Source organism: Pleurodeles waltl, chromosome 11, assembly GCF_031143425.1.
Source record: "Pleurodeles waltl isolate 20211129_DDA chromosome 11, aPleWal1.hap1.20221129, whole genome shotgun sequence".
Lineage (NCBI taxonomy): Eukaryota > Metazoa > Chordata > Amphibia > Caudata > Salamandridae > Pleurodeles > Pleurodeles waltl.
Genome location: NC_090450.1, coordinates 111,637,967 through 111,664,641, shown reverse-complemented (window position 1 = coordinate 111,664,641; position 26,675 = coordinate 111,637,967). Strand labels below are relative to the sequence as shown.

General features: G+C 40.2%; 1 protein-coding gene across 1 annotated transcript in view; it reads right to left on the bottom strand.

The window, feature by feature from the left end:
* The window catches only part of SI (sucrase-isomaltase), a 632,954-nt gene that overhangs the window by 568,478 nt on the left and 37,801 nt on the right, over nucleotides 1-26,675 (bottom strand). Inside the window, exon 2 of the mRNA XM_069213228.1 lies at nucleotides 2,470-2,593. Within this exon, the coding sequence (XP_069069329.1) occupies nucleotides 2,470-2,593 (124 nt within the window). The remainder of the gene's footprint in view (nucleotides 1-2,469; nucleotides 2,594-26,675) is intronic.

Below are 26,675 nucleotides of genomic sequence, written 5' to 3'. Positions count from 1 at the left end.
TACTAAAGCGCTGGGCCTAGACAAAATACCTGGCGATCTGTTTTTGTCCGAACCTGAGGTTTGGGGCTCCTATCTTACTGTAATACTTAAGGCTGTTATGGAAGGGATGCCCATTCCACACACCTGGGTGGGGGTGGAAATAATTCAAATTTTTAAAGAGGGTTCTCCCCTGCTGCCCACAAACTATTAGCCTATTACTTTCATAGACACCATGCAGAAGGTTTTTGCTAGAGTTATTTTGGAAAGGTTGCAAGGTTGGATGGAGGCAAAAGAGATATTAAGCATGTTTCCGATACAATATCTCAATGAGAACCCTGTGGCAGGTCTTCTCTGAATTGGGGGTTCCACCCTACCGTCAGTCTATTCTAGAAATACTTAATTAACACAATTTTGTGCAGGTAAGCTGTGGTAGGTTGGGGGAGGTGTCTGAACCTTTCATGGTTAATCGGGGAGTTAGGCAGGGTCGTGTGCTGGCACCTACACTTTTCTTGTTAATTATTTAAATCTGTGTGACAATGATGCCCCTAAATTATCCTCTATGAAACTGCCAGCTCTTATGTTTGCAGATGACACTCTTCTCCTTTCTTAATCTTCTATGAGCTTACAAAAGATCCTCAACCAGTTTAGTAAGTTTTGTCAGGGAGGGGGAATCTCAAAATAAATTGGAGCAAAACTAAATGTATGGTCCTTACCCCCTGTTGGTCAACACACCAAAATTCCACCTTGAATGAGATTCTTCTAGAACAGGTTCACATCTTTGACTATCTAGATATTACTCTTTGTGACCAGATGTATTGGGTATTGCACATTACCAAGCAAAGACTTAAACTAGAGCATTATTTTGATGGGCTTCTAAAGGCGTATCGGGGTCCTCTTACAAACCTATTTCTCCAGTTATCAAGATCCATGCTCTCCTAACGCTTGTGGCTGTGTTATATGGGGCAGAATTATAGGTACCCAAGCCAGTGAAAACTATTGACCTATCTGAGGACCACTTTCTGGAGCAACTGTTGAACCTCTCTGTTGTTCCACTCAGGGTAGATCTGGGGGTTTGAACAATCTCCGAGGGGATTGCCCTTAGGCCCATCCTGTATTGGGGAAGAGTGTAGGTTACCCCGAGTTGATTTCATACAGGCTAGTGCTGGAAGAAATACTAGGGATGCAGGGTGCTGGTAAACTACCATAGGTCAGTTTTATGAGAGAGACTTTGAGAGTTATGAGGAGAGACAGTCCGTTCATGGACCAGTGAGGGCTTGTTCATGAGTTTCATTGACAGTTTCATTTCACTTAAGGATGCCTAAAAAATGTGAAAGATTTATTAACGCAATAACCTAGTTTGGCCAGTAAACTCTATGGTCGATTCTGGTTAGGTATTCTATCCATATGCTCAGATACCTGTAAGTGGGTAACTACAGGGTCCAATGGAAAACAAATTTGTCCTTCATGTGGTGGTTCTAGAGAAACAGAAGTTCATGTCCTTTTCTTCGCCCCGGCATATATATAGTGTCCATGTTTAGGACTATCGGGACCCTACAGCACAAAGAGGCAGATAGAATTTAAAAAACTGATACTAACCGAGCTATAGTATTTGCAGTTTCTAGATTCTTATTTGCAATGTGGTGCACAAGAAAGAGATTAGCACTGTCAAGTGCCTCTATCCAATTTGTCTAGTCATCTTCCTTTTGCTTACATTAAAGTGAGAATATATTATGATAAGATGAATATAAATAATAGAGTACTCTTGATTAAATTAATGAAGAGTAGTAATTATTGTGTAATACAGGGGTATATGTATCATTTTAAATGAGAGATATGGTACTGACTATTAAATTCCCTTTTAATTGCATAATTGTAGAATACTATGTAAATTTGTTGGTTTTATTTGGAGGACGTATTTTAACAAACCTGCTTGGGAATCTTGTATTAGTATATATTTTATATGTTTTATTGATGACGCCCATGATTTCGCAAAGGAACATTTTGCTAAATTGTATTTTAACCTATATTTAACTACCATTTTAGTGTAATATTTGGCTTGGGTGATTTTGTTTATAATCTGTAACATAGTCATGGTATATGTTATAGAGACGCATTTATTTATTAACTTTTATAGAGTTAAGCCGAAATAAAGTTTGAGGATGATAAATTGATTTCTATTGGGTTGTGTTTCTTACCAACTGACTGTTTTCCTTTGAGTTCAGCCTGCTACTCTGTGCCATAGCTATCTAGGACATAACTAAGGTTTAATTAAAAGGACCTAGTTGGACCAGTTACGCAATAGTGTCATTACTACAAGGGAAACATTCAAATAAGTACTGCATAGTCCAGTCTCTTAATTACATGAACATATACACTTTAGTGTCATGTTGCCTTTAAAAGTATTTCTTGATTAACTAATATCCGAGTGCCCATGGACTTCGGGTTAAGTCATGTTTCAAGTAGTGAAACCACATGGTCAGTTATTTTTACCTGTTTTCGTTCCAGGTTCTCCAGTGGCCAGAAGTACGACGAGGACAATCGCTACTATGACCACAATTATGAACATGACAATCAGAGCTATTTCCAATCCACTGAACTTTCTTTTCTTCCCCATCTAGACACAAAGCAAAAAGGCACATTAAATCCCATTTCAGATATCAAGTTACATATGCATCATTCAGTTATTATTGTTATAAACACTGCGATCCGCGATTTCTGTGTAAATACGTCTTGATGTTTTACGAAATCCATTTTTTAAAATATAAAAACATATACCAGTTTCAAACTATGGAATAAACCTAGTCTTGCATGAGACAGATAAATGATTCAGTATTCTTATGATTAAATAACATGCAATGAAAGGTATCGTTTGACCAAATTTAGGAAAAGCTTGAATGATTTGAAAATAAAAATAACCTTCCCAAATGAGGGTTGAGGCTGCATTGAAAAACCTCTGCTTTTTAGCAGTACGCAAATTAAAGTGTTTGTGACCTTTCCCTGTCATTTCCCCATCAGCTGCACTTACATCCCAGCGAGAGAAGGGAACACCCTAAGGGACAACCTGTTAATTTGAAAACTCCCTTATGGGCCACGGCGTACATGTACAACGGTTCATACCATAAGTCCTATTTGCAGAAGCAGGGAGGTGGGCAGGGAGAGAAAGAGAGAGAGGAACTAACTGTCATGGTGTAAGTGAGCAACAATAGGTGTATAAACTAAGATACTAGATGACACTGTTGTTAACTTTTGTTTCTTCGAATGGGCGTCTATTATACTAAAACACTGACACTCTGGAAATCATAGTTCACTGTAACTGCACCAAATTGGTTGTTCTATTGAAAATGCAAATAAACTTTGTTTACAAAAACAAAAAGTGTTTGTAACCTAAAGGTTCCTCCTTTAAATGTGCACAGTTTAGGATAAGTCATGTTATCACTAAGATAAATGGTATTTAACAAAGTTGGATGAGCGATCACGAGCTTGGGTAAGGTCACACCACAGTTTGGCAATTCTTATTCCAATGCAGTTGGGCCGTTGCTTCCGTCTGCACAATGGCTGTAATCAACTTCTTACACTACGAGCATTTTTAAATCACTGAAAGATCTACAGCTCTTTACCTGCCCTCTTCCGTAATTAGCATTATGTAGACGCAAAAATCCAAACTGCTCAAAACAAAGAGTGCTTTCCATTATTTGAATGATGTGGTTTCTGTTGACAAAGGATCATTTGTCCACCAAATTATGGGCACAGAAGGGGAGAGGGCAAAGGAGGTCAAAGAGACTCTCAAGAAACCCTACCCAAGGGGATAGATGTTGGCCCAGTGGTAAATGGTGTTTAGGGTTGGCACTAACGTTAGGCGAGAGGAGAGAAAAAAGCATTGGGCATGAGGAACTGAAAACGATGCAATGGATTAAAAAATTAGTGAGGAGGTTTTTGGTAGGTGCTATGGAAGAGGAGATATGTGAGGGAAGGATGTAGTGTGCAGAACAGACAGCAAGGAAAAGCGTAAGATAGGATGAAGCAAAATAAAGGAATCAAGATAGAGAAGGAGAAAGTAAGGAGCTTATGTGGCGTACGAGAGAGAAACACAAGGAAATGGCACAGAGTGAAGCCAAAAAATAGGAACAGAAAAACTTAGAAATTAAGAAGGTAAGAAAACATGACAGAAAAAAGAGAGAGAGTAGTGGAATATATAGGCCCTCATTCTGACCTTGGCGGGCGGCGGAGGCCGCCCGCCAAAGTCCCGCCGTCAGATTACCGTTCCGCGGTCGAAAGACCGCGGCGGTCATTCTGACTTTCCCGCTGGGCTGGCGGGCGGTCACCTTCAGACCGCCCGCCAGCCCAGCGGGAAAGAGGCTTCCACGATGAAGCCGGCTCGGAATCGAGCCGGCGGAGTGGAAGCTGTGCGACGGGTGCAGTTGCACCCGTCGCGTATTTCACTGTCTGCGCAGCAAACAGTGAAATACATGTAGGGGCCCTCTTACGGGGGCCCCTGCAATGCCCATGCCAGTGGCATGGGCACTGCAGGGGCCCCCAGGGGCCCCGCGACCCCCCCTACCGCCATCCGGATCCCGGCGGTCCGACCGCCGGGATCTGGATGGCGGTAGGGGGGGTCGGAATCCCCGCAGCGGTGCAGCAAGCTGCGCCGCCGTGGAGGATTCAATGGGGCGGCGGTACACTGGCGGGAGCCCGCCAGTGGTGCCGGTCCGACCGCGGCTTTACCGCCGCGATCGGAATCCCCATTGGAGCACCGCCGGCCTGTCGGCGGTGCTCCCACGGTCCTCCGCCCTGGCAGTCAAAGACCGCCAGGGTCAGAATGACCACCATAGTTTGAAAAGCAGAGAGGAAAGAGAAAACAGGAGTAAAACTACAAAAAGGTAAGCTAGATGGACAAATAGGGCCCACTGAGCCTCTATGATGAATGGCACATTTAGATTACACGTAGGACAATATTATTAATTGCCCATTCCCGTTGGACATCCCCCTTCCCCAGTAGATACAGGAAGTGGAACCCTTATGATAGGGATCTGAAAACCACTGAGAATGATGATATTGGTGCTGAGATATTTTTAGTGACTAAGAATCTTCACATTAGTCAACAGCAACACTTGGTATTCACAGCACTTAGAAATAGCAGGCATCCGTCTTAAACAAGTTATTATTATTATTATTAACCTTGTATGTTATGTCCTTTCATGTATTAAAATAAAACATTTATTTTCATTGATATATATATCTTGAAAGTAAAGTGGAACTCTCTATTGCAAGTCTATGTTGCCATCATCCTCTGTGCTTCGTTCTTCCATGATTAACGCCACTAATTGAGCAATGCTATCAGCAACTTCCTAGGAAAATGAGATAGTTGGACCCTGGCACATATTTTCTTTTTGTTTTTTTTGTGGCTGCAATACTAATATCTCTTTAACCAACTTTTGCGAAATAGTTGTGAAAAGCCACTTTTTTGCTTCCATTTGTGATGTCCTTATGGCAAGTTTAATCCCTAATTACGCTACAAGTGATCAGATGTGACTGAAACAACACAAACATTGAATTTTTCATTGAGGTCTCTTATGTCTTCCTAGATTTTAATCCATTCTTAAATATTCTCAACAGAGTCAGACTCCAAAGTCACCTAAAACACAATAAATGTTTTTTTTGTTTCGCACATGCTAACAGTTCTATTGAAAGTAAATATTTTTGACCAACCACCTTAAAAATATTTGTTTTTATGTCCAAACCCAATATTTGAACTCTATAAACTAATACTGATTCCTAAAATGTGTTTACAAAATCATAAGTGTTTGCCCTTTCAGGAGGAGTGTGAAGGACAAAACCTTATGGTGGACTCATCTCCACCACTACTAATAACACTGACCTTAAAGATAAACTGTTTAAAATGTTCTCAGACTCTGCTTCTTATCAAACAAATTAGAATTGGCTATTTGTAAATGAACTGTTCACCCTTAACCTTTAGAATACCCAAATAGGGCTTTTTTTTATTCTGGGTGCAGTGTGACATGTTCCATTTGTCCCTGATGATAACTCTGAATAAGTTTTATGAGTCTGACTTGAAAGAGAATGCATGTACGGCTTCATGTCTCCTGACATACAGTAAACAATGTACAATCATTTTTTAGATTGCCCTTCTCTGATGATATTGCCTTGCCCATCTTTCTTGCTCTTCACTATACAGCAAAATGTGGCAAACTCTTCACTATGTGGCAAACTGATCTACTGTTCACTCTGCCTTCTATTTTTAGGAATATACACGGATATTACTGATTTTGCATTGTGGTTAGTGGTTGTTGATTGGAATTTGTTCTCTATTTACTCCCTTAAATGTCTTTAAACTCATTTCAGTTGTATAGAGGATGGGACACATTAAAGATCTGCATATGCAAATACATAAAGCTCCCCCTCTTATAAAGTGCAACATTCAGTGGTTGTTTGTCAAATTTACCATGTCTATGTCGCCGATCAAAGTGAAGGAAAAGGCTGTGGTGATATTCTCATGATTATCAATTCAGAGCAAACTACACTGCACAGCTCTGGCTTTAACAAATAGCACATACACCTTTACAAGAATCATTGTCCTTATTGTGAGGAAGTTTCCCTTTCTAGTTTTACAAAAGCTAAATAAGGAAAAGTGATGGTACTTAGCAGACAATTAGAGTAAATTAAAACACTTGGGAGGCAAGAGCACTTAGGGCCACACCCCATTATAAGTGATTTTGTGAAATTTGTTGATGAATCAAGGCTGAAATTGGAAGATAACAACTTGGCGAGAATCATTATCTCTTGTTAAAAATTGAGATGATAGTTGATGTGGCTCAGGAATCTGGTACATAAGAATGGGTTAAGCTATTAAAAACATTTTTTAGCATTGGGGCCCAGAAACTAACATTACATTTGATTAGGTTGATAGGGACGCTGTTCGGGCCTGTCACACTAATTATAAATATGTGAAGAAATACATTGTCATGCCCATTGTGTTTAGGAAGCAATCTGAAGTTGTTTTACAGTCAGAAGAGGGATTTTTGTAAATCATTTATTTATTTATTTCTTTTTCAGATCCATATTTCCCTTCTAAAGTTCTTAGATCAAGTTAACAGCATTTCTGCTTTGTTCTTCAGTTTCCTAGGACAGTCACTACCATAGGTACTTGTCATACTCTCTGGAGTGTCCTCAGTTATCTAGTAGCATAAACCTAAGGAAAAAGTCTGAGGAGCTTGTATTCCCTCAGACTTTCAAAATGTGCAATTGATGTAATTGCCATATTCTCTGAAAACCAAGACATACAAATGTAGATGTCTAACTTACAAAAATGGCATACATAGATGCATACCCAAACACTGTGTACCTTCTTTGGGGTCAATCATGAAATATCTTAGATGTACCCGACATCTGGTGGGAGTCATTAACATAGCTTCTGTACTTTTCATCTACATTGAAATCTTGGTAAACTGATTACTCCCTCAGTTAACAATTGTTTATGTGGCTTTCCATTTTGAAAGAGATGTTAATTACTGATGATGTCTAGGTTTGGCAAACTATTTCTTCCACACAAATGTGCATGATTTTCCACTCTACCTCTCTATATCCTAGTTGAAATCCAAGGCTCAGATTTCAAGTTCTGATTTGATGTGCCCTGTGAGAGACTGTAGTTACAACAGCATGTTACTTATATTGGAAATTCATCAAAGATGGTTAGGTGACTGAATTATGTATGTAGACAAGGTAAGTTCAAAGAGAGATGCTCTCATTCTTGTACCAACCATTAATATGAATTAATATTTCATTTTCATTTTTTCAAGCAGAGAGAGAGAGAGAAAGACAGAAAGAGAGAGTGTGTGTGTGTGTGAGAGAGAGAGAGAGAGTTACTGACCAGATGCAAAGGTAAGCTGGTTTTAGTGCCACTAGGCTCTGCGGGCACAATCCTGAGTATGTATAATAATAATGGAAAACATAAAAATGAAATCCTTCATTTGGAACAGAAATTGTGAAAAGAGTTACAGACTTCATTGAAAAAGTATAGATCAATATGGCACTGTAGTTTTAAAGTAATGTTAAAAGTGATTCCTACTGTACTGATAGATTATGGAAGGAAGACTATTGATGCAGCTGACCAGACAGTGGGGGCACAAAAAATCCCAAAATTAGTGCACAGATTGAGGTAAGGATTTACTTTTCATATCTCCCATCTATGTACGTTGGAGATTGTATATAAGAAGTATGTTTCACCTAGATACAGAGATAAGGAGTTAGTTTTAGCAAATTTATACACTTAGGTTTTCATATGTTGTCCCTTTATATTTCTGTCACAATGTTCGTGTCTGACCATATTCTTGTCATAGTTTTCTGTCCCGTAGATGTTCTGCCTTTGATACTCAAAACCTACACCAGTGATTACATTACTATAGTCAAATAGTCAATTGTGGCATGACTGAACACTGTCAGTGTTCTGCTTAGAGAGCAAGGTAAATATCTTAACTCTAAATCATATTATACAAAATTCATAAATGAAAATTGTGATTGAGAGTGACTAGATGAGTACTATGCTATCATGCGTTGCATGAATGGCACATTTATTTTGGAAATAAAAAAAATCAAAGGTTAATGTTATGTTTAAGTGGCCATTACCTACGAAGGTAAAACTAAATTAATTGATCCCACAAGGATCATTTTAAGGAAAACAGCATTAACAAGAACAATTAAACAAGAAAATCATCAGCTCCAAAAGCTGCATTGGAGACAAAGTCGTTTTTGTAAATATTGATGCAGATTGGCGATCAAATGTATGTTATGTTATGTTAACGTGTCATGGATAATCAGCTGCTAAAACATGCCTGATTCTCCACCCTGTCTGGTGGGGATCTATGCTTGGAAAGGAGCTGCATGAGCTCTCTTCAGACCACCTTAAGTCCCATATTTGTACTCTGTTTGCACCGGATTTGCGTCTTTTTTTTTTTCATGCAAGTCCAGCACAAACAACTCCATATTTATATTTTGGTGCTAGACATGTCTAGCACCAAAATATTGGAGTTAATGTCACTTTTAGCCTGCGGAAAAGTACCTTGTGTCCAAAGGTAAGTCCAGGTAGGTATTATCTTTTTCTGTCCAACGCCGCTCAGGGGCTCTGACTCAGCGCCCCTGCACGGCGCTGGCCTCATTGAGATGGTCGGCATGGCTCCTATCTTTACTAAGTCCATGGGGATTGTGTGCCAGAAAATGGCGCTAGACTGCTTAGAGGCAATCTTTTTGCCTTTAAACAGTGTAGTGCCATAATTTGGCACACAAACCCCCATTCTCCCAAGGCCTCCCAGGCCTTGTCAGCATCCTTTCAAAGGACGCTAACAGGGCCGTAGCGCTGGCTAGCGCCATTCCTTAAATATGGCACCTGGCCGGCGTCTAGGAATGGCGCTAGCTGGCGCTATACTTTTTGCTACAAACCTCTGCTAACACAGGTTTGCGGCAAAAAGTAAAAATCTGCCCATTAAGTTTGCAAAGTTTAAAGCAGTCGATTGACAAACATTTTTTCATCAGAGAAATCAAATTCCCAAAGCAGGAGCTTTTTTTCTCCAAACCAAAATATGTTGACAGATTACCCTTTTTATAAAACTTTTCAGTGTCTTCAATTTTAGTAAGCTTTGATCGCACCCCATTCGTGAACAACATTGCACAAATCTGAATTAGGGATGAATCAAACACAGAAAGCAGGAGCACCTTTTGTATTAATGCATTTTTCCATAGAGTGTGAATGGGGGGAATCTATTAACAAATATATATGCATATATATTTATATATATATATATATATATATATATATATATATATATATATATATATATAAATGTATATATATGTATATATATATATATAATAATACTTTAATTTGTGTGTAAATCAGCATCCAACACGGCAGGCTGCAACTAATCCTATATTAAGGATACTAGAGATTTCCTACGAATAATTAATGGAATAGGATGGAAAAAGGATTTCCTCCTTCTAAGTCTAGATGTAAATAGCTTATATACATGTATTCCACATGATAAGGGTATTGAGGCAGTGAGACATTTTTTGAGGGCAAGGTCATTATCCTATCTTTTACATACAGAAATGTTATTAGATATGGTACAGATGTGTTTGACTTACAATTTATTTATTTTTGATAACACTCTATACCTTCAGTGCCAGGGGACTGCGACGGGAACCTGTTTTGCCCCCAGCTATGCAGGTTTATACCTAGGCTGGTGGGAGGAGAGGTGGTCTGGAACATCTCAGGTTTTGAAAACCAAGCAGTCCTATGGGTGAGGTATATTGATAATATTTTTTGTATTTGGAGAGGAAGTAAAGAATCAGCTTTGAATTTCGTTGAGGAATTGAATAATAATAAACTGAATCTTAGGTTCAGCTGTACAATGGATTTGGCTGAATTGGAATTTTTGGATGTGAGAATTAAGGTAATTAATGATAAATTGGAATGTGAATTATATAGGAAAGATACTGCAGGGAATAGTTTACTCCATGCTATGAGCAGTCATCCAAAAAACTTGATTTACTGTATCCCCTACCAGGAATTATTAAGGGCTAGAAGAAACTGCAGTTTGGATGCCACATTCGAAAATGAGGTTAAAGTGATGACTAAAAGAGTCATTGAAAGAGGTTACTCGCAGGCTGTAATAGATAAAGCTGTGAGGAGGGTTAGGCAGACCAAAAGGGAGGACCTTTTGGTAGATAAGATGGAAGACATTAAGAAGGAAAACATAAAGATAAGATTTATAACCTCATATCATGACAGAGTAAAAGAAATCAAGAAAGCATTCCTAAAATTTTGGCCAGCTCTCAGGACTGATGAAGATATAGGTAAATTACTGAATGAGTATCTGGCCTTTACGTTTAGAAGAAGTAGGTCCTTGAAAGATATGTTAAGCCACAGTTTAATATCCAGTAATGAAAGAACTCAACCTATTCAAGGTTTCTATATATGTGGTAAATGTAAAGCGTGTAAATATAGTTCCAACTGCAAGGAGGTACTATTTCCCGGGACCCATAAACCGTTTAGAATAAGGAAGCGTGTTTCATGTTTATCAGACTATTGCATTTATGCCTTAAAATGTCCCTGTAATAAATTTTACATTGGTAGTACCATACATATAGCAAAATAGCGCATTTTGGAACATATAAGAGCGATTAGAAATGAGGATAAATCCTATCCTGTGGCTAGACATTTTAAGGAATTTCATAAAAAATAAAAATAAAAATTACAATTTATGGTCCTGGATAGGGTCATACTGAAAATAAGAGGTGGTAATAGGATGCTGGACTTAAGGAAATTGGAGTCACGGCTGATTATTAGTTGTAACACAATGGAACCTATGGGTTTAAACAAGGATGAAGAATTATCGGTGCATTTATATTGACCGATCGTGTAACATGGATATGTTTTGAATTTAATGAGTCTGAATTTTGTTGCAATTATTAAATTGTGGGTTAAAGGTTTGTTGTTAAACAGTTTTCCCTTTTCTTCTTTTTATCATTGGCAGGATGTATGGTTAATTAAATAAGAAGCAGGAGAATATCTTTTTGCCTTTTTTGTGTTTTTCTGCCTGATTAAAGGCACTGGGATTGTAGCAAGTAAGTGGCTGTGACATTGTCTTCTTTTCAAGAATTACTATGGATGATATATATATATATACATACAATTTCAAAAGGAATGTTTGCTTAACATTATTTGGAACGCAGAGATCTGACATGTTAATGTGTTTAAAAGCAAAGAATGGTGCAAATAGCTAAATTCTAAAATGACAATTGTGTCATACTATGGCCCTTCCATGATAATATTCTGACATACGGTCACTAAGATTACGACTATGACAGATGGCAATAGATCTGACATGTCTTCATGGCTAATATGTATAAATTCCTAGAAAAGTGAGGCAGAAATACGCTTAGCAAACTCCGCATTTGTGTTTTCAAGAGGGTTACACCTGCCTTTCAATATGTTTATGTCTCTTGTTTAGTAAGTATCTTTGCTAATTTTCACAGTGGTAAGCATATTTTGATTCAGAACTTCCTTTAAAAAAACTTGGTCTACGACAGGCATTGTCCAGTGACCGCAACTGACAAGGGACACTGATACGATTCGTCCCACTGTTACTGCAGATATCAGAAATATGTGTTTTTTGGCACGCACCACATTACCACAATTTCATCAAGTCAAACCTGATAAGATTCACTGATAGATGTGGCTCAGTGAATACTGTCACAGGCTGATTTTAGTGCAGAAAGCATACAAATCTGCATGTTATGCCCCTGTTTCAGGATCTAATTGGTGCCATCCATCAGATGCGATCAATTTAAATCCCTGAACTGTCTGATTTTAATCTAGTTTCTGCACAGCAGTCCACAAACGTGTTAGTCCACTTTATTCTGATTTTATCCGTCACAATAAACATCACATCCACCTCCCCTCTGAAATATTCATAATTGGAGCCTAGGTGATTTACAATATCATATAATTCTATAGTGTAACTATTTATAGTCACTTGCATAGTTGCTTATCTCACCCAGAACACTCAGAAGTATATATGTACTGTAGCAATAAAATGGGCTTTAAAAGACAACTTAAGATGTTGCTAGGGTGCATAGGCAGAATGCTTGAAATTTGAATAAATGCTTTAAACCAATAATGCGACTGCACACAGACTGGAAACTATTCACAACAAGTACCATAAAACGCTAAACAAATGACCTCAGTCTGGGTCCATTCGTCAATGGAGCTTAATGTGTTTGAAAGTCACCAACCACAAGCCAAAAAACATATCTGAGACAGTGGTGCACAAACATTGTGGTTCTGAAATGTAATGTTTGCTGTCATATTTCATGATGTGACCCTGCTTTGCTTAATTTCCTAATCACTGAACAATAACGTGTGCTTGAATCTAGTTTCTGCACAGCAGTCCACAAACGTGATAGTCCACTTTATTCAGAAATTTCATTAATGTTGAAAGCCAGCATACCATGTTCTTTGTATGCAGTGTAATCACAGCTCTTTAATGTTAGAAAGTGCCCAAATCAAGCCTTCTGGCATTTCACAAAAAGACTTCTGGTGAGCATAAACGCATTTTCTCTTGCAGATTTCTCCTCTTCCAAAGAGGGAAAGTCTGCACTAGTAAATCACATTCAACATGTGTGAAGTGGGAAATACAAACTATGGTTTTGCCTTGTTATACCATGGAAGTCGACAACATGAATGTTTGTGGGCAGTCCCAAAGAGAAATTCTACATTTTTAACCCCTACAACGCCCATACTACCTCCCTGGTCCCTGGTGCGGGTCCCGAAAAGTGGCTGACACCAGGGAGGGGGATAAAAAATCCTTTAGCACGGAAGACTCAGAAGCCCAGACCCCCAGCAATGAGCTGAAGTCACACTTTTCCCCATCGGAGCAGAGAAGGAGCAGGTAAGCGTTCTTTCCCTACCCCGGAGTATATAAAAAGGCTAAAACAGCCTCCCCAGATGCCAGGGAGGCATCGATGGAAAGGTGAGAGTGTCCCCTTTCCAATGATGCCTTCCAGGAGCAGTTTCCATGCCGCTGCGATCCATGAACAGGAAACACCCCTAGGCACCAGCGATCTTGTTTGGGGGCGTCGGTCCCCATGTAAATGGGCCAGCCAACCCCCGTGGGGGCATAAACAAAAAAATAAATAGGTTTGAGTTCTCCTGGGGGGTGATCGCGCCCCCCAGATAATAAAGAAATGATTTTTTTTTTTAAACAAAGAAACAAAATGGTGGTGTCGGCCCTTCGAACACAGGCCGACACCTAGGGCTCAATTTCATCAATAGTTTTCCTTGGTTGGACGATCGGGCATCCCCAGGGAATATTTTTTTATACATGTGATAAAAAAAAGTGATATAGAGAGTCAGTCTCTCTCTCTCTCTCTCTCTACATATATATATATATATATATATATATATATATATAAATATATTTATATACACATATATATATATATATATATATATATATATATATATATATATATATATATATATATATATATAAAACGAGAGACAAATCTCTATAGATATGTGTATATATATATAAGGTAGTTATCTGGTTGCGATATATAGATGATTTATTTTTGATTTGGCATGGAACTGCGGAACCATTTAGTGAATTTTTTACTCGGTTGAATAGCAATGATGTTGGATTGCAATTTACGTACGAAACAAGTAAGATCTCTATTGAATTTTTAGATGTACTAATATATGTTGAAGCAGATGAGTTACAAACGACATTATAGAAAACCTACTGCAACCAACAGTATATTACATGGAACAAGCTTTCACCCGAGATCACTAATCAAAAGCGTTCCGTATGGCGAATTTATTCGCATCAAAAGGAATTGTTCCATGGAACAAGATATGGACAAAAAATTTGGAGAGACAAAACAGAGATTTATAGATAGAGGCTATAAATCTAAGGCAATAGAACAGGGTGAAATAAAAGCAAGAGCATTGACACGAGCACAGGTACTGGTGAAGAATAAGAACATGTTGTAAAGAGCCATGATGAAGAGCAAAGAGTTAAGGCTTATCATGGATTATAGTAAGGAAAATCAACAGATAATCAATATATTGAAAAAATATTGGTATCTGATTCAAAGAGATAATGACATTGGACAGCGAGTAGGTACCTATCTGTCAATTACATACAGGAAAGTGCCATCACTCTAAGATATGCTAGTGAGGAGTCACTTCGAAACCACAAATAAGGTAAACTGGTTAGTTGAGGGAAATAAGGTTTTTTTTTGCTGCAGAAAGTGCAAAGCGTGCAAAATTGGCTGCAACAAAAAAGCGATAACAGATTTTCAGGGTAAAGAAATCTTAATTAGAGATAGAATCACATGTGAATCAACTTTTGTGGTTTATTTCATAGAGTGCTGGTGTGGTCTTAGATATGTTGGCAGTACCATATGCCCTCTGAAAAAATGTATTCTTGAATATATTAGAGTGGTACAAAATGATGACAATACCTAGGCCATGACCAAACACCTAAAGACTCACACAGAATCAAATTGGCTAAACCTGAAATATTATGGTATTGCGACAATAGTAAAACATGAACGAGGAGGTGACAGAGTCCAAAAGCTGAGATGTCTAGAGTCCAGGTATATCATCAGATTAAAAACTAAGATCCCATTTGCGATCAACTGTGATGAGGAATTATACTGCCATTTGTAAATATAAAATGAGCTTAGAACGAAAACCAGTTAAATAAATAAATAAGGAAATGTGAGTACCACATGTAAAGAATTGAGTATTAAAGAATTAGAAGATTGGGATATGAGTCGCATTAGGTATTATACAAATATAGAAGTTATTATTATACATGTGGCCTAAAAACTGACAAAGATGTAACAATAATATATATAGATACCGGTGATATCTAAACTTAGTTGTATAACTTTGGCAAGTATATACTATCTGAGAAATATAGAAAATGGTCTGTGTTCTTAATCTGCGTAATATATAGTCTAGTTTATTTTTGATGGTTGATATGGAATTGTGGGGTTTGGTAGAAAATGTGATTTATTAGAAGTAATTGATGTATTCACACTTGTTTTTTATTTTAAAAAACTACATATCCCAGAATGCCACATGAAGGCTGAAATGAGATGGAGAGTATGAATAGAGCACTTAATGGATTGGATAATTACTGTGATCAAGACCGTGTAGGTCAAAACGCGTTGGTGTTTGTTTGTCTGGTATCATTTGTTCGTATTAAATGAAGATTTCGTGAAAATCCTGGGAGTGCCGCGTCATTGACAGGAGTGTCAAGCTGGTGTGCAAAGAAAGTGAGGGAAAGGTCCTTCCCTGGCGTGGGCACCGACACTAAGAAGCGCGCCTTAATTGGACCCCTTTGGGACGAATATATATATATAAATGTATATATATTTTTTTTCTTACATGTGTTGTTTTTCAGGAGCCACAGTCAGCCCCTCAGGGAAACCACACATATAGAAAAGTGATATATATATATATATATATGTGTGTATATATATATATATATATATATATATATCTGTCTTTTGTCTAGTGGCAGTTTTGACGCCATAAAGTAGCGCAGATGGTTTATTGTCCTGCTGCAAATGATATACATTTGTATGTATTTAGCTGAGTGGATTAGTAAAGCCAAGAGTTACCTGCACTTTAAAACAAATGAAATGTATGTGCAAGGGGGACTATGGAGATATGAGGGTCACTTTTGCTGGGTGATACTGAGGGAATTAGAAGAGGAGGTCATGGGAGGCAGCGCACCAAAAATGACTGTTGCATTGGGTGCCACCAGTGCTAAAGGCTGTGATGATGGGTATGTGGTAAGGGAAAGTAATACTGAGTCTTTTTTGTTTTTTACAGTGTCTTCAGAGAATCTGCCAAATCGGAGAAGAAGCGAAGGTAAGGTGACAACATTTACTAATGGACACATCACACACACCCACAAGCAATGTTGTGGCTCTATCTGCCTTGTACGTAGGCTAGTACTTTAGAGGGACAGTTTTGTCAGTAGCAGAAATGGCGTCTCGTTGGATGACTGTTGCTCAAGCCCTAACTCGGGTTATAGAGGACAGCTCCGTTGTAGTATCAGAGACTGAGACAGCAGATACTGAGACAGCATCTGAGGGAGAGGAAAATGGGGCAGAATCAGTGACTGAGTTATCAGTCGGCAGAGTCCCACCTGACAACAACTTTTCCAGTGATTCTGATGGAGACATTGATGACAGCCATGCTGTCCCTTCGCAAGCACAGTCCGTGCAGTGGGACAACATCGGGTTAGCCGCAAACCCAGAGAGCAGGGGTATGTGACCACAATCACAGAGAGAGTGCACTCTTGTCAGCCCCCCTGTTTAGTTCGGCCCCCCTGTTTAGACCAGCCCCAAATTCCACCTTTTACTAGTGACGCTGGATGTTAAGTCGATACAGGCAACTTTTTGCCAGTTGACTATGTCCATATATTTTTGGATGTTGACTTCCTTTAGGAAATTGTGGAGCAAACAAATTTGTGTGCAGACCAATTTCTGAGGGAGCGTGGAGGCACTCTAGGGCTCTGTTCTAGGGCACGCCAGTTGACTCCCACTTCGCTGGTGGAGTTCAAGATATGTTTGGGCTTAGACTCAAAATGGGGTTAGTGCAGAAACCCACCTTGCAGTCCTACTGTACAACATGCACGGTTTGGGTAACTTATGGAGATGTGTTGTGCATTGTCACCCAGCCCAATCAAGGGGCCTCACTGTTGCAATTCATCTGGAATGACATATGTCTAATTGGATGGGAAGTCCAGGCCATGTAGTACAACCACGTTACCACCATAGTGGAATCTACTGTGTGTGTGGAAGTATCATGTCACCTCCAGTAAATGCACACTAAAACATCTTGCTCACTACATAACGCATGGGAGATACACTCTGAACTTCAAGTTTGAAAATATACCAGAGATATCAGGTCAATTAGCCAAACACACATTTTTCAAGTCAATCATCCCAGTGCTGAAAGAACCTCACAGAAGCCCAGGATCCCACACAATACCACAAACACATATGAGTCACAGATGACACAAGATAACAACTGCCATGAAAAATGACATTCCAGGTGCACGCAAGAACAAAATACATACCCCTATTTTCTCTTTCAGCTGATCAGGGTTACGGGATCCAGCCATGGATCATGACCCCATTTGCCAACCCAAGCACAGCAGGAGAGCGTGCCTATAATGAGGCACATTGGAGGACACGCACCATTGTTGAACGGACTTTTGGCATCCTGAAGTCCAGATTCAGGTGCCTGGACATCACCGGAGGCAACCCCCTATATTCCCTAGAAATGGTCTGCAAGATCATTTTGATCTGTGCCATCCTGCACAACATTTGTGTTAGGAGGAACATCCCCCTATATGAACCTGAACCAGAAATGCCTGAAGAGGAGGAGGAGGTGGATGGTGGCAGGAAAAATGAGGGTGAACATCCTAACACAGCTGCAGGAATGCATCTCAGACAACAGATAGCCCAAAACTTTTTTCAACAATAGTCACTGTCAACACATTGTTACAATATGGAATTAAACAACTCACTTTATCACTCAATCCTGTTCTGGGTAATTATTTATGCCTTATATGTTCTCTAGCAATCAAAGTATTACCTCAGGGAGCATTTCAGAAAGACAAATTTGACTACTCCTGATGCCACATCACATTTGATGGGTATGATTGTACAGCAAATATCACACACAGTTTGTACGAAAAACATCTTTTCTATTTCACATTTGAAGGGCAAATTCATAGGACCACAGCTATGAGAGACTTCCATGTTTCCGATATGGTCTACTGCAGCACATAACACACATCTATGACATTATCAATCATAAGGTAAATAAGTGCATCATACATGAGGCAGTGGATGTGAAATAGCATTGGTAACAGGAATGTATGACCAGAACCTTGACATCAGTAAGTGTGACATCAGCTATCTCTGCAAGGAGCTTGTGTGACAAGAAGTGCATCAATCCTGAAAATGGATAGCATGAGTGTCCCAGATATGACAAGCAATGCTCACAAGACATGCCCTGCGAAGTCCATCCCAGGGAATGAGCCCTGCCACTGCCATGTTTTAAGTCTCTGACCTCCCTTCTCTAGGGGGTGCTGTACATTTACTATCTGTACCATGGGAATCATCATCTACACTAACCCAGACTCCCATTCTGACTCCTGTGTGCTTCCCATTTCAGTATGGCATGCATAGTTCAACTTCATCAGCCTGCATGGACTTCATGTCCCATATTTCACAGCCTGGTAGTCGGTAAGACCTGTAATCTTCTGTCTATCGCTTCCCATGGGAAAGTCTGGTTGGCCCCTTATACTGGATTCTCTCCTCCAGGACTTGTGAGAGACTGAAGCTGCACACACCTGTGAGCTCTCTCTTGCAGCCCAGCCATTTGACTCTGACCTGGCCTTGCTGCTGCCTGGAACTGCTTAGAAGCTGCCATTCCCTGAAGCTCCTTGTTGTGCACTGGAGTACAATTAATTTGTGTACCAGAGCCTTTGTTGGATTGTGTTATAGTGCTGAGTACTTCTGAAACTGCTCTTTGTTTCCACAGTGATGTTCCTGCTTGTTCCAGTCAGACTCTGCTCCCTATTTTTCTGCCTTGTTCATGTTTGTTCCTGACAGAGCCGACTTCCTGTTAGTCAGACTGGTTCCAGTCTTTACATCAACCAGAGCCGTTCCCTGTGACTACGTTTGCCTCATAGTTGGTTTCCATGCCCTTCATTTCCTCTTGTGGTATTGTGTCTGGTAAGTCTACGATCAGTCCTCAACTGTATAGAAGAGTTTACATTATTTTTTTTTGTACTGGGACATGTTTTCCAGGGGGTGAATCCAGTCCCCATCCTTTGTCTGGTTTTGCATGTATTCATTAGTGCCAAACAGTGACAGTGTGCTATGGCCGTATTCCTGGATTTGGTACGGTGCCTCCAGCCAAATAAACAAGGGCTGGTAATGTGTATGTCAGGACAATCCATGTTTGTGCTCTGACGATAGAGACACAGATTCACTTCTGCTGCCACCTTTCAATAGGGTTTGCGTGGTGACTAGCTGTGAGAATAATTTGCACAGTGGCACTGATGTTCCCTGTTGCTGTGGGAAGTTTAGTGCCCTACCTTGTGTACAAGTGTAGTGGTGAAACCTGCGTGTTTGTCCTTTATTGATCTGTAACATATTTGTCCACACCAAGGTTGCTCTGTCTTCACTCTTCTGTATTTTCTCCTGTTCCATAGCTGCCCTATCCCCTTGTATGCCTTTAGCTGATCTTCGGCTTTAGGCCAAATCTCCTTTGAAAGAAATTCTCTAGGAACTCAAGGGTAGGCTCCACAGACTCCTGACTAGACCTGCGTGTAACCGTTACACCATGGAGGCCAATACTGACATAGGGTACACATTGCCACACACTTGAACTGGACACTTTTGTGCAATGAACCTCTGAAAATATGTGAACACAAGAATCCTGGGATGCTGGTGCCCACAGCCACAGGAGGAACATAGGTCAATTACATTAGTCAAACTGTAGTGTACATAACAATGTTATGATTGGAATTGTGGCTCTGTGTCACAAACACTGTACCTACCAAACATGTTCAAATGCCTGACTCATGGGTAGTATCCACACACGTGACCATGAAGTGGTAGAAAACAATTCATGATATGTGAGGGGTAACATATCCTTGATCTTCCCTGTGTATTGTTTGTAGTGGGGAATGTGTTGTCCCCAAATTCAAGCAACTACACACAGCAAAAGAGTTAACACATATTACAAACACATATCATGACTGTTGTACCTCATTGATTGGTATCTAACGGTTATACCCATTCGTAACACTTTCATTCATGAACATTACGCCAAATGTACTGCATGTTGTTCCAACAGAAGCACAAAAATTATTTTAACCGTCAATTCACACACAAAATACATAGGCCATGATTCATATTTTTGTATTGTAGCCATGCTGTCCTCTATTGACACAACATCTGTGCAAACTAAAAAATTCCATTTTCATTTCCAAAGTTTGCCTTGCTGTTGCATCAGTTAAGAAAGCTAATCCTGCACAACGATATTAGTAATGTGGGCCGCAGTAGCCTGGTCTACCACATGTGGCCAAACACTATAACACACACTGCAGGTCATACCATCCTATCTTTGTCTAGTTATAGGCTGCATGCATGTTAAAATATGAAAAATTATGCAAACACAGTTTGAGTCAGAAATGTTGACGCAAATGCTCAAATTACATTAACGGGTCCCTAGCGTTAATTCCACCAGCGCATCCCAGGAATTCAGATATCCGTTGAAAATGTATTGATCCATGAATGCATGGCATTTTGACACCTATGCGGCAAATTGTTTGACGCAAACTATGGAAGCATCAAAAAATTGCACGCAAGACAGAAAACGGGCCGCAAATGAGACAGTAAGTGATGTAAAAGGATATCCTGTTTCCAGAAATGGTACAGTGGGTGTACTTTCACTTTCACTTTGCAGATTGTGATTTTTCTAGACTGTGTGGCTGTGTGTTGGTTTGCTGTTCTGTAGATTTTGTCATTTCGTCTCCTGTGTGGTCTATATTTTGTCTTTTAGTGTTTAGTAACTGTATTTTGTACCTGTGTAAGTGTTTTTGTGACTTTTATTGTTGTTAGATTTGTATTTGTACTGTTGGGGGTAGGTTTGTGGGTAGGATTAGTTGGGGTAGTTTGGGTCTTTAATTGGGTTATATAAGGTTCCTTTTTCTACCTCCTTTCCCTGTTTTTGCCATATTTACTGTAAGAAATTGTGTTTTGTATTATGTCAGGAAGGGCACGGATGGGGCGCATGGGTGAGGAGGAGCTTGGGGCTTTTGTGTGGCTGGTGTGCCACTTCCTCCCCATGATGTTGGAGGCTGAGGGTCGTGTGATGCAGGGGTATCACACAGAGGCAAGGCGGCTGCGGTGAGCAAAGGTGCTGTTCCACCTGAGGAGGATATTTAACACCACACAGAATGAGCACCAGCTGAAGCATTGCTGGGCTAACCTGGTGGCCAGAGAGCAGGACCTGCTGGACCACCTGGGTGTAGTGATTGGTAGCCCTGTTGGTGAGTATCACATTGAAAAATGTGTACAGTTCAATGCTCCGGATTGACAGCAGCAGATGTCCTGAAATGCTGCATGCAATGTTTGTGGGCATGGGAAATGCAAGTTGAACAAACAGTAAGTGTACCAGGAATGTGATGTATTACACATGGTAATACATGGTAGCAATGCAGTCCACAGTTTTGTTGAGCCATGTCTTAACAGTATTCCGGGTCATATGTACCAAGCTCTTCATAACCTTCATTAATATCTTAGGCCCAAATTTATACTTTTTTTGCGCTGCATTTGTGTCATTTTTTTATGCAAAAACAGCACAAACTACATTTTGCGCCACTTTTCCGTCAAAAAGTGAGGCAAATGCAGCGCAAAAAAAAGTATACATCTGGGCCTAAGTTCACTGAATCCTTGTGTATGTCAGGACAAATAATCATTCAAATGGACAAACCCAAATGTCCCATTATGCTACCAGATTGCACAATCACAAAACAGGGTCTTCTAGTGGCATTTAGGATTGGGTGTTGAAATCCTATCATTGAGTGGCACGCCCCTACTACATTTTTTTATTGGGCAAAATTGCCGGGCCTGAGCTATTTCAGTTACCATCTGTGTCACATTGGTGCCAACTCATTTTCAAAAGGGAAAGTGTCAGCATGGGATCCCTCCTCTTAGTGAATGCATGGCCACAGACTATTTCTGAGTATGAAGTTGTGCAAGGGACCACTGACTGCTTCCATAATTCTATTTTAGTAATGAAATAGCTTGTTAAATTACTTACTGTACAACCATGCTGAAATATTGCTGCATTTCAAAAAATGTAAACATCTCAATATGAAGGCAGTCACAGACATGGTGGTCTGCTGAGCTCAGCAGGCCAGCATTCCTGTGAGTGTCGCCATTCCCAAGGGGTTTTCAAAATGAGACCTACCTCATCATTATTGAAGAGGTAGTTCATTTACCACCCCATTTTTCATTTGCAAACAGTGTCATTTCGGGTGTTCTACCTCTGATCATCAAATTTGCTAATTGCTAGTTGCTGAATCTTGCAATGTGTGATTCACAATACCTGATATAGGTACACATGACCCTGAGTTACACATGTCGGGTGCAATGACTACACCTGTGCCAATGCATTCTGTCAACAATGATCAACTAAGACACTGTCAGCATACATTATTTTGCAGTTTTGGAACAGCAAAGTGGCCAATCCATGTTTAGCGTTACATTGTTATCATTTCACACACAGGATCCTGCCATCATGTTGTCATAGGGGGCATATACGGCTTAGGGGACACTGCCAATGGGGCATATGTAACCTACATACAACACTGGCACACCTGTTATGGACCACTGAAAACATAATCATTCTTGAAATCAAATCATCCCATATGTCCATCACACAGTTACTCATTGTGCCTTGATGAACAAGCCACAATACCTGAGTCACTGGTATTGCAGTTTACCAGGAACAAGGCATTGCACTTGTCAACCAATAACAAATGATGAAATGGAGTACCATCTGGAATGGATTAGCCACAAAGGGGTGTAGTCCGGTTTGGCCCCACATGATTGTTAGGGCCAGTGCATGTGTGCATATGTGTGTCTATCACTCACTGGAGTGACAGTGTCAATGCCAGTTTGCAGTGGTATGTCTGTTGGAGTGTCTATATGCCTGATGTGCATCTCTATCATATATAATGTCACACTCTGTGATTTGTTGTTCCCATGTTTGTACAGTGATCAGACATTGAGCATATATCTCCCTTTCATGTTTTACAGGTGGACCTACCTCCTACACCATTGGTAAAATGATTTGATTCGAAGACCCAGACGTATCCAGTAAGTGTGAAAATGTTTGTTCTGTGTTGTGATTGCAGCTGTTGTGTGATTAACTCTTGTGTGTTGGACTCATTACAAGATATGATGAGCTGGCACGTGATCTGAGATGTGACTTGAATGGAGGTTGACATAGTGTCCCATGAAAGAGTTAGACATTCACTGGCAGAAAGTCATATATTGGGAGTCTAGCTCAGTGCAATAGGCATGGGCAGGTGAACAAGGTGATTTGTAGCCACATGTATGTCCACAATTGATTTGGAGGTGGTCCAGTGTCATAACTTAGTCAGGAAGTCATACCCTAATTCACACAAACCAGTGATGCATTATGCAGTATGTTTTACACATAAACTTGCACATCCCTGTAATGTGATGAACATGTAGGACTGTATGGGTGACTGTTCCCCAGCATCTAGCCCCAGATGTTGTACTTCTTTTATGTGGCACTTAAGTGGTATGTTATAGGCGTGCATGCAGTTCAAGGCCAGATGTGTGCTTGCATCAATGTGGGTGATTTAGGAAATGTGTCAGTGAGATCTGATATTCATGGTTGTCCAGAAATGGAAACATGAATGTAGATGTGATTGACCAATGGTTGACTCACTCATAGTTGGCAGGCCTCCTTACCTGTGTTCCACTCACTAAATCCATATACAGCTGGACGAAGCTTCGTGGCTGTCCTTGACGGATGAAAAAATGTATTCCATGCCCATCCCCCCTGAGGCACATGGTTAGGGGGAGAAGATATATGTAGCTAGGTGTGATGGTCACAGTGTAGATGACAGACATGTAATTCAAGCATGTATGTGTGCCAAACTACACTGTTCCCTTATGATTAGCAACTGCATACCATCCTGCCAGTTCCTTATACAAATTATATGTGAGGTCATTTGATATACAAATTACAGTCTTGTGTGCCTTGAAGTTGATCCAGATGTTGGCCTGGCACATTTTGAGTACTTGCTGTATTTGCAATGTGACTAATTGCACTACATATATGCACAGATCAGTTAATTTGGTACACACCTTGTTGTGCATTGCTGTGCTGTTAGATAGCTGATGGGTAGGCTGCGTTGGCATGTCATTCTTCAGGGACATTCTATCATCTGTACTGTGATTTGGACTGCATGTGCTATTTGTGAGGAAGTTTTAGGTTATCATCTGTACATGTATCACACAATGATGACACTAATGTTTGCCTGTCTCTTTTTTACAGCTGCCAACATGACTGCCCAAGAAAATCAAGAGTTTCAGAGGCGGGCAGTGCGATACAGGCACATCCTCGATGTGGAGGCTGGGTATCGCATGATTGCAAGACACTTTAATCGAGAAAGAGCCACAGGAGCATGGCAAGCTATTAGCGAAGGGGGCCTAGCATTGGCCAGAACAGGTGCCACCCCCACCCCGACTGCAGCCACAGTGGACACTGGTATCTCTGTCACACCTGCTGTACCCTCAACATCTGCAGCACAAGGCACAACTGCTGCACCATCTATGCCACCACTCCCAACCACGGCACCAGCACCTGCAGTTGCATCATCTACTGCGACACAAACTACCACAGCAAGTGCCAGCACCAGCTACAACAGGACATGCAAAGGGTCATCAGGCGAATGGACAGTCTCCAGCAAGAAGTGGCCGCAACAGCAGAAGACTGAAGTCTATTAAAAAACCTCTGAGGAGGGCAAACCTCTGAGTCCAGTTTTGCATCACCCCTAATTCGTTGCCCTCCCTCCTCTTACCTTATAGAGATTTTTAGTGGGTTTAGGGGGCTTAGTGATAGGTTAGAGTAGGCTATTAGTTTAGATGGGATAAGTGGGTTAGGGGGTGGGGAGAGTTATATCATCATTATTAGCTTTATTTCGGTAAATATAAATACCATAAAAGCACATCACATTTAAAAAGGGAACAACAAACTACATAGTAGACAGTTTTAGTCATAAAAGGTTAAAAAGAAAAAGAAAAGGAAGAAAAAGGTATTTAAACATAAGCATTTCCCTACTGTAAAATCCCACCTTATAATTTTACGTAAAAGCACATAGTGGGTATTAAAAGATCAAAATACAAACCTGGCAAAACATATCAGATAAAAAAGACATTACTGTTTAAAAGTATGAAAATATCTGAGACAGAACAAAATAAGAACAACAGATGGGAGATACGTCTAGACCAGTCAAAATAGTAGGTGCATACAATAATAGATTCTTCAATTACTGCTCCCCACGTTCGTTGTTAGATTTCCCTCTGCTTTTTTGAGCGTGTTCAATCTGATACGCAAGATTGAATCTAAGTATTTTGCCAGACAACAAACCACTAAAACAGATAAGTCAGATTTTAGAATTCTCAGAGCTGGCGAGCAATTTTTAAAACCCATTATCCTGCATAGAGGAATGATCCAGGGGGCTCTTTGTTTGCGGTATGCGGGGCATTGGAAGAGAATGTGAGTTACTGATTCTTCTCTGGCACAGCCCATCGGACACATCTTAGAAGAACAACTAAAATTAGACCATTTATATGTGAGGGTGCGCAAAGGAAGAGAGCCCACCCTAAATCTGATGTATAATGCACGAGCGAACGGAGAAGAAACTATATCCATATATTGGGCAAATTCATAATGGCATTTAAAATGTAGAAAATTTCCCGTCATGGATGATGGCGAGACAGCAGACAGTTGTGTAAGTTGAACGTGGAGCCAGAATGCATCCTTTAATGTCTAGGTTGCATTCTTTGGAATGGATAATGGGTCCTTCCAATAAGACCCCAAGCCAAGTAGCGAGAGGGTCCGTTCTACATATGCACACCACTTAATTTTGGAGCTGGTGTTATTGGCCATCAGGTTAACTAGCCCACATCTATAGTGGACGAGAGAATCTGATGACCATAAGCGAATCCAATACAACAGGGGCCTAAGTGCGACGATCTGGCTGATGGAAGGCAGATTTAGGTCCATTCGTATTGGAAGCAGTGGGGTGCTGGAAGGAACTCTTAGCAGTGACCTTAAGAAAGAGTTTTCCACTTTTGACAAGTCATCTAAACAACAATGGCCCCACAATTCAGCTCCATAAATTGCTCCCCCTCTTGCTTGTAATTTATAGATTTCCAAAGCGGGCGTCATGGCAAAGCTGGGGGATCTAGCTGCGAATCTTACAATGCCACTCGCTCGCTGTTGCAATCGTAGGGTGGCCTTCTGGATG